This window comes from Amphibalanus amphitrite, unplaced genomic scaffold (genome assembly GCF_019059575.1).
Source record: "Amphibalanus amphitrite isolate SeventyFive unplaced genomic scaffold, NRLGWU_Aamphi_draft 000886F_arrow, whole genome shotgun sequence".
NCBI lineage: Eukaryota > Metazoa > Arthropoda > Thecostraca > Balanomorpha > Balanidae > Amphibalanus > Amphibalanus amphitrite.
The window spans coordinates 7,752-16,752 of NW_024882380.1; the positions used below are offsets into that span (position 1 = coordinate 7,752).

The 9,001-nt window shown below is 49.5% G+C and overlaps 1 protein-coding gene across 1 annotated transcript; it reads left to right on the plus strand.

The window, feature by feature from the left end:
• The first annotated feature begins 680 nt into the window (after nucleotides 1-680).
• LOC122367669 lies at nucleotides 681-8,612 on the plus strand. Its single transcript, XM_043340986.1, has 10 exons — nucleotides 681-884; nucleotides 1,521-1,601; nucleotides 1,969-2,115; nucleotides 2,663-2,784; nucleotides 3,512-3,784; nucleotides 4,457-4,806; nucleotides 4,932-5,110; nucleotides 5,696-5,952; nucleotides 6,646-6,804; nucleotides 7,424-8,612. Exons 1-9 carry the CDS (start codon nucleotides 786-788, stop codon nucleotides 6,797-6,799), a joined length of 1,662 nt encoding a protein of 553 aa, XP_043196921.1. The 5' UTR covers nucleotides 681-785; the 3' UTR covers nucleotides 6,800-6,804; nucleotides 7,424-8,612.
• Nucleotides 8,613-9,001: the final 389 nt, after the last annotated feature.

Consider the following 9,001-nt stretch of genomic DNA (forward strand, 5'->3'; position numbering starts at 1 on the left):
AAGCTCACGTCTCTGGCGCCGAAGTTTGCTGTGCAGGGGTCTAGAAAAATGGACCCTGTGACATCATCAAGGGTGCTAGGTCAAAAAGGTTTGTTTGGTACTGAAGATGTCAAATTGATAGCGAAAAATTACTGAAAGTTTCGCATTCCTATCCCTAAGCGTTTGGGAGCTATCCCCAATATTCGCAAGGAGGGGGGGGGGGGGGCGAAAAATTCCCTCGTCCGGGCCCGCGAGGCCGAGGGTTAACTTCAAGCAAAAAGAAAGCTAATGCAAAAAATCATCCCTTCCTAACGTTTACTTTACCAAGTATCCGTCCGCATAATATTAACATTGGAGCATGCGTGTTTCATGTCCATAAACCAGTTCAAAACATCCACGTTAGCAGACTGAGCCTGAGCCATTAATTAATGAAAAGGTAACCTTATAACAAGCATTGCAGGCCTGGTATGAAAACAAATATCAAACGGTAACACACTTGCAACCTTCGCATTTGCACACGAATTCGACAGCAAATCTCCAAAAGAAAATCTCACTCACCTCCTTCCGTGGTTCCTCCGCCGTGCACCCTTCAGTTCCGTCTCCAGCGGGGAGCGGGGTGGCGCCGCTGCACATGGCCCCCTCAGCAGATAAATGGGTGACGGTGCCGCTGGCGGGTCGGCCACGAGGGGCGCCGCACGCGTATTTTGAATTCACCATAGGGCTCAGCCATTCCTAGAGGAATTCTAGGCACCTTGGAAAAAAGCGAAATCGCGCTAGGGATTTCAGCCGATCTGGCAGCTCTTCCGATGCCACTGGCGCGCCTTTTAATCCAAAGCGCCTTTTTCGTGTCTCATGTTTGCTCGTTTATTGCGGAGGCCTATATATGCTTCAAGATGCTGGAAAAGGTTGGTGATTAATAAGTATTTCCATTTTAGGTGCATGTTCTTTGCAAGAAATACAGTTGTTGTTGCTGTTGTTGTGGGTTAGGGCGCAAGAAATACAGGTATATGTCAAGTTTAGGTCCTAACTATAACTGTGACGCTGTTGATACAAATCTGTAACAGCAAAAAAATTATGTTTTAGGTTACGTTAGGCTGTAAGTTTTAGGTTGCATTGTAGGTTTGTAGGTAGTAGATTGGTAGGTTATAGGTGAAAAGGTAAGGTTAGTTCAGGTTTGATTATGTTTTTCTTTTAGTTACGAGACATATAAGTATCATTTTTGGATTCAGGATGTCAAATAATGGTCGGAAACACTAAATTCAAAATTAACTAATTTTGAAGCGGGGACCTCCATGTGTACCGGCCAAATAATGTAAGAATATGAAAAATTATCCATGAAATCTGCTTAGGACTTAAACTTGACATTTACCCACATGGCTATAGGTATCACCAGCAGAATTATAATCTTTACATAGGTAATTTTTAAGAAATGCTGTAAGTGAAGATTATGAGTCGTATAACCATTGTTACTATATTGATATTAAATATTGAATAGGTACAAGTCCGCCACTAACTTTATGGAACATTCCTTCTTCCAACAGGATCACTTCCAAGTAATCTGGAAGGCTGATGCCAAGTACATCTTGTGCGAGAAGCTTGATATGATTCCTGACCTGGAACCGGTGAGCATCAAATATAGCAATTTGCTTAAAGCAATAGCAATTGCCGATGATGGCAATTTCAATTTGCAGTAACACATATTATATGTAATTGGTTTGAGCCATGTTGCAATCATTTCATGAATGAAAACTTCCATTTTTAAAATGGAACTATCAACTTTCCCCACAGGCTTCGGTAACAAAGTTTTATCAATTGTGAATGACAATATTATTGGTATGAGTGGTGTGTGCGGTGATCTGTATTTGAATATAACGCGTCTTGTCACTAAGTATTTGTCATCTGCATTATAGCTGACTATTACGGTAATACGATCGTGCATTGGTCCCAGACAAGAATACCCCAGTGAGACCTTGCATTATTTCGTTTCAGGAGTTGATGGAGGGCACCACTGTGGCCTACCGATGTCCGGCGTCAAAGGAATCGGCCCTGCAGTGGATTCAGCTGTACCAAGAGGCCGCCAACATCACCCTGACGACGTACGACTCCATGTCGAATGGCCAAAGGGTGGTGTACTGGGTGAGAGCTTTAGTTTATGAAATACCAGTTTGGGCTCGCCGTGTAAAGCTCGGCAGGGGGGTACTTTTGCCCGAGCACTCGACCTGGGCCCGCCAATGGAAAATTCTGCTGGTGCAGAGCCTCCTGAGGGTTCAGCAAAGACCCGCCCGTATGAAAGCCTGTCGGGGTCTACTGACAGAGGGCCCGGCGGCCTGGGCTCGCTGCATGAATCCCCAGCTTGATGCCGCGTACTGAGGACCAGTCATCCAGCCGTCATACCGGGTGTCTCGGAGGACTGGACGGGCACCTACCAGCGGGCCCGCTAGATTTCGGGAGGGTCAGCTGACCCCTTTGTCCCCCTGACTCCTCCCTGGGTGCGCCACTGCACCCAGTAACTTTTACTCTTTTATATCGCAGGAAGGTGCGGGTTAATGAAACACCATGATCAGGGTCAGTTAAAAAGGTAACGTTTTTTAAATCGAGAAACTTTCATCCTCATTTAAATGACGGACTAATGAGTGGCAATTGATTTCATCACTTTTGTTAATGTTGTCAATTTTTTTTTCAGGCCAGGCTTCGTTGTCACCACGACGTCCCAGAAAAGCCGAGTCGTCCGAGGAAAAACCAATCCGCCAAGGACACCGGGTGCCCCCTGCGCCTGAAAGTGACTGTCGCCAACACTCCAAAACGGCAAGTTTCTCACCGTCTTTTGTCATTGGCACCTTTTACCAGGGCTGCGGAGTCGACCCAACTTTAGCCAACTCCGACTCCGACTCCGGCCTCACAAAATCGACTCTGACTCCGACTCCGACCTATTAGTTCTGGAAAGCATTTATTTGGCCCTTTGGTTCACCGAACCAGTGCAGAGACGTGAACTTCGGGAGAAAAGAAAAGGCTGATCAAAATCGTAGGTCGATTTTGTTGTCTGACCACTTTGGATCATCGGGATAATTGCCATTTTGCTTTCACCAGACAACAATTTCACTTGATGAAAGGCGATTTTCGGACTACATGGCCGGAGTCGGTAAAATCTTATCGACTCTGGCCAAGAAAAAAGATCGACTCCGACTCCGACCAAAACTGTTGACTCCGACCGACTCCGACTCCGACTCCGCAGCCCTGCTTTTTACAAACGCCTTAGTTGATCAAACGATCAACCGCAATTGAAAAAAACTACATATTTGATGAAGGAGTTCGCTGCCGAAAAGATTTCAAGTCGCTATCTTTCTTAGTTGTGCCAATCTTGGCTCAGAAAACTAAAAACGGTGATAATCCGAAACATTTCACCTCGCTCGTTCCTTGCCTCAAAAGGTTTCTTGCTGGTACCTTATAAAAGTGCGTGGAAGGAGCGGAATTTCTTCTGAATAACACCATCGTCTCGTGTTTTTTATATTGTTGACGAATCCTCCCTTTCCAGGAATAGGTCTACAGACCCATGCGCGGCTTACGAGCTACGGGTGACATGTAACAAGAAGCCCCACAACCACGCCGTGGACAACGCTGCCGCTCTGAGACATCGACGCGTCTCTGAGCTGACGAAGGCCCGGCTGATGGAGCTGTTCCAGCACCACCACTCGCCCTCCACGGCGCTGGAGACCCTGAAACTACAGCTTCAGGAGGAGCATGGGAGCGCCTACCCGTCGGTGGCCGCAGACCGAGCCATTGTCCCAGATAGGATGGCCGTCTACTAGTAAGTTTTTAACAGCTTGATGCAAAGCCACACTGCCACAAGTTAGCAAGTCTGTAGGGACAGTATCTGAAATAATTAGACTTTCCCTATAAAGTTACACATGATTCTCATATATGAGATGCAATTGATCGTTACACGGAGCAGAGATGATAGGGCTACTCAGAAAAGAAGGCCGCATGTCTGGGATATGTGGTTGCGATCCGAGACTGATCTGGCCATTGACAATTTTTGGGTCCCCTATTGCAATCTGCCTGTTTTCGTGTCACATCCAGTTCTACTGTTATCTATGAATTGTGTTGTGCTAAAAACTCGCAACATTTTACGCTGCGATAAATGCACTCTGGTTTAGTAAAAGCTATCGATAATCATATTACGTACGCCTATGTGTCAGGGTCATTTCCGTTTTCCTGCTATTCGTGAAAAACCTGAAGGGGAATGGCGTCTAAACGCCCCCCTTCCGGCCCAGCGCAGGTTAACATTATTTTCACCTTGGATTTGTGTAATTCAATGCGCTGAGGGGTAAGCTATATTTTGATTGGGACGAATCAGGAACAAGTGGGACAGCTGAAGCTTAACCATAAGTACACTGTTATGCAATCGGTATTTTATCACAAAATGAAACTGACCACCACTTGCAGCTGGAAGTCAATTGACAATGCAATGTGTTTTCAGCCTGTACTACAAGCACTGTCGGGAGCGTTACCCAGCCTCGACCCAGGAGGAGACCATGGACCTCATCCGCCACATGAAGGACGTCCGCACGGCGGTCTCAGTCGAGGACGGCGAGACGGTGATCGCGGCGGTGACGCCGCTGATGGAGCGCGTCCACACGCTCCCCGACGCGGGAGAGGTGGTCTTCGTCGACGCCTCAGGAGGGATGAACCGGCACGGCCAGCGCGTCTTCCTGCTGATGTGCTGGAGCCCGGCCGGTGGTCTGCCTCTCGGTGTCATCGTCTCCACCTCGGAGACCGAGGCCGTGGTGGACAAAGCCTTCCGGCTGCTCGTCGGGATTTTACCAGACGGTACGATATACCTACATTTGCCATGAATTCCCATATCTGGCGGCTAAACTCTGAATTGTCCAGTCAGTTGTGCATTGGTGTATAAAATCCAATATCGTGTTTGACCGAGAATGCTTCTTTGACAGGCGCCTTTGGCGGGCGTGGAAGGCGCGGCCCTCTGTGCTTCATGACGGACGACTGTCAGGCCGAGCGGAACGCGCTGTCGGCGGTGTGGCCTGAGGCGCGGCTCCTGCTGTGCACGTTTCACGTGCTGCAGGCCGTCTGGCGATGGCTTCACAACGGCAAACATGGCATCGACAAGCAAGTGAGTAGTTTCTACTGGGAATGAATTTCCGTTCATTTTTGTCTAATTACCCCTTTTTGAGAAACACAGAGAGAGAGCGAGAGAGAGAGGGGAGAGAGAGAGAGAGAGAGAGAGGGAGAGAGGGAGGCACAGAAAGAGACAGAGACATAGAGAGGAGGGAGAGAGAGAGAGAGAGAGAGAGAGAGAGAGAGAGAGAGAGAGAGAGAGAGAGAGAGAGAGAGAGAGAGAGAGAGAGAGAGAGAGAGAGAGAGAGAGAGAGAGGAGAGAGAGAGAGAGAGAGAGAGAGAGAGAGAGAGAGAGAGAGAGAGAGAGAGAGAGAGAGAGAGAGAGAGAGAGAGAGAGAGAGGCAGGCAGACAGCTGGGCAGAGGCAGGCAGAGGCAGGCAGTCAGGCATAGACAGACATAGGCTGGCAGTCAGGAATATACATGCAGTGATACTGGTCTAAAGGCTGTAAAAGAACGTAAATGAGTTTGATTAATTTCATCTCAAACACCCCGTATATTTACATTTACCTTCACCCTTCACCCTTCACCCCTCCCGCCTCCCACACTCGGATACCAGTTAAATTGTGCATTTTCTTCCAGCACAGGCAGGCTATCATGGCACTAGCCAAACAGCTCGTGTACGCCAACAATGAGGCGGAGATAGCGACGACGATGGAGCTGGTGGCTACCGAGTGGGGCGAGCGCTACCCACTGCTGGACCAGTACCTGCAGGGTTTCGCTGCCCGCCGTCAAGAGTGGGCGCTGTGCCTCCGCACGGATGTCCCCACCCGGGGACACAACACGAACAACATCGTGGAGTCCGCCTTCAGAGTCCTCAAAGACTCTGTCCTCTACAGGTCAGTCTTTATTCATATGTTTCACCTAATTGCGGTTCAATAAATAAAACAGTTAACCTGGCGTTCATAGACAAACCTGTCTTTTAACTAAAGTTGATTGTAAAACTGTTTCGGTGACCGGAGGTATTGCAATAGATTCATTACTATTTTAAAATATTTCAAGTTGTAAGGTTGCCCAAAAGTGGCAAATGTTGAAGAAATGTCAAAGTTGCAGTTACAGACAAATTCCAATTAATAAAGACAAATAATTGGAAAAAAGCCAAAGCAGGGGAGTAGTTTTTCCTTTCAATATAGGTCGGAGGGCTGAGAGTGAGCCGGTAAAATGTTCTCGAAAACACCATCAAAATCCCTAGGACTGTGCAATTCTCCCCAGTGTCTGCCAAAGTTCAGAGCCTGAAGCCCCCGAAACGGAATTGGACCATACATCCCTTCGTCAAAGACGTTAATTACTAACTTGTGACTTTCATGGATTAACACGGATTAACTTGTGAATATCACGGTTTTACATTTCTGTTAACCCTACATGTGGAAGAAAAACAAACTTTCGCATTTCGGGTAGGTTGTGAAATTGTTAGTTGTGCTTTTGGTTGCTCTTCTGAAAGCCTTATTGTGTCCATACGCTGGCAGTCTACCGTTAATTATAGCTGCAAAGAAATTGTTGAAATATTCGCTTGACACGCGCTGTTTTTCCAGGACTCGGGCGTTCAACCTGCTGCAGCTGTTTGATTTCGTCACGGTCCAGCTCAGCAAGCACTACGCCAGGAGGGCGTGCGACGTGGCCAACGGCCGGCAGCGGGCGGCACTGCGCCGGTCCGCGGCGGCACCAGCCAAGAAACGGGCACTGTGACGCAGGTATTTTGCATGACACGAGAACTGATTGAGGTCACATAAGACAGCTCGTTTTCCAATGCTGGTCCCACCCGTACTGCCACATGGCTGTGCAAAGTGACCAATGCAATCGGCGCGCCCCTAAGCACCAATAAACCACATGGCTGTGCATTCACACACAAGAGTCTGTCACTGTACCGCTGTGCCACTGTAGGGCCGCGTGGTGTTGGCGCTGTGTGCCACATCTCGTGACTCGTTTCGCGTTTTTTTCTTGTTTCTTCTTTTTTCCCTTTGGGGGTCTGTTTTAAAAGGCCAAGCTGACAGTACTGGGGCGAATGAACAGGTTCGGATTTTCGTACAAGTAACCGTCCGTCAGTTTATGTTGTACAGTCTGTCTTAAAAGTCCGCGAAAAAGCAACGGTGGATCCATCAAGCCTGACCGAGGAAGGGCCTGCTCAATTTGAGTCATCAAAGCAATTGATATTCTCGTCCATTCCCCAGGTCAATTGGTTCGGTGACTTTCAAAGTAAAGCAGGCCTTTCTTCAGTAAGGCTTGATGGATCCACCGTCACTTTGCGCGGTACTTTTAAGACAGACTGTACATAAGAATTTTACAGGATTTTATGTGTTGCCCCTCCCACAGGTGACGGAGTTCACCTATCAGGTGAAGTCGCTGACGTCGGTCGGCATCACCTACCTGGTGGACCTGAACGTCGGCGCCTGCACCTGCAGGATGAACCGGCGGACTGGCGGCTGCAAACACCTCCGAGCCGTGCGGCAGCAGACTGGCGCTGTGCCGGAGGCGACGGCGACAAAGGAGACGCGGAGGGCCTTGATGGACATCGCCATGGGGACCAGCCAGCAGCTGCCAGGCAACTGGTTTGACCCTCTGGTCGCCGAGCCGTCCACCTCGTCACCTCCTGGCCCCACGCCCGCCAGCGCCCCCGGAGTCGCGCAGCCCCAGCCGTCGCCTGGTCCCGAGGAGTACGACGACGACGCAATGGACTTCGAGGACCCCGCCGCTGCGGCGGCGGCTGTCAGTGGAGCTGAGCAGCGACGCTCAGATGACCGGACACGCCAAACCGTGGCGTTCATCCAGGAGTGGGCAGCCTTCATGTGCGAGGCAGTCGTCCAGGACGACACCTGGGAGAGGGCTGCCGCTGCCTTCCAGCAGAGGTGGGGCCAGCTGCCCACTGCTGGCCGCCAGTCCGCTCTGCACCAGTTTGGAGGTGCGCAGGGCTGCCGGCGGAACGCCACCCAGATTCCGGTCCAGCCGACCAGCACTGCCCGTCGCACCAGCACCAACGTGCGGGGTCGCGCTCGCTGGCCCGCTGGACGGCCGTGCCGCTCCGCGCGCACCGGGGAGCACGGCTACGTGGCAGCCTCCGCCAGGCGGTCGGCGGCGCCCCACAGCCTGGCCACCTGTGTTGACCAGAACCGCCCCCTGGGGCGCTGAGTGGTAGAGGTGAAGTGGGGGTGACCGGGGCAAGTTGGTGCCAGGGGGGGGGGGGGTAAGTTGGGACGGAAGGAATATTTCCAATACTTCTCGACAGTTGGCGTTCAAACTTATTTTGTACATGCACAGTACATGCACAGTCTGTTTGTCAACGTGGTGTCGGCGCGTGCTGAGGTAAGTGCTGTTCATAATCGCTACAAATGTGTTTCAGGTACCAAAAGTGATTTTCTTGCTGTGAAAATATTCTCTTCTAGTGTCGTTGTGTGTGCCTTTTTGTTTGCCGCAGGAGTACTGCAAACGTTTGTGTTTTGTCGTTAATGCCCGCATGGATTAGCGATGATTGTTCATGTGAAACATGAATAAAAATGTGTTTAGATAAACTGTTTTTCCTAGTGTACCAACTTGCCTTAGGCCCTGGCCCAACTGACCCCCCGCCGCGGGGTAAGTTGGGACATTGGAGGATGGCCGCTTTGATCAGATATGACACCAAGACGATGCTACCATCTCTCTTATATTAAGTCTTCTTTAAAAGATAAAGAAATCAGATCTCAGTTAATAGCCAACAAATAATGATGTATAGTTATACCGAAGTTATGACGCTTCAAGCAATAACTGGCTCAACTAGCGTTAGCGGAATGACGCAAAATTAGCAGGTGACCAGTGACCACTCCCAGTTCGCTAATATGTTTGCATCATTAACATACCTTCCACTATAAGCACGGTTTCTCAATCTTAACATAAAATATAACATCTTTTCATGTAATT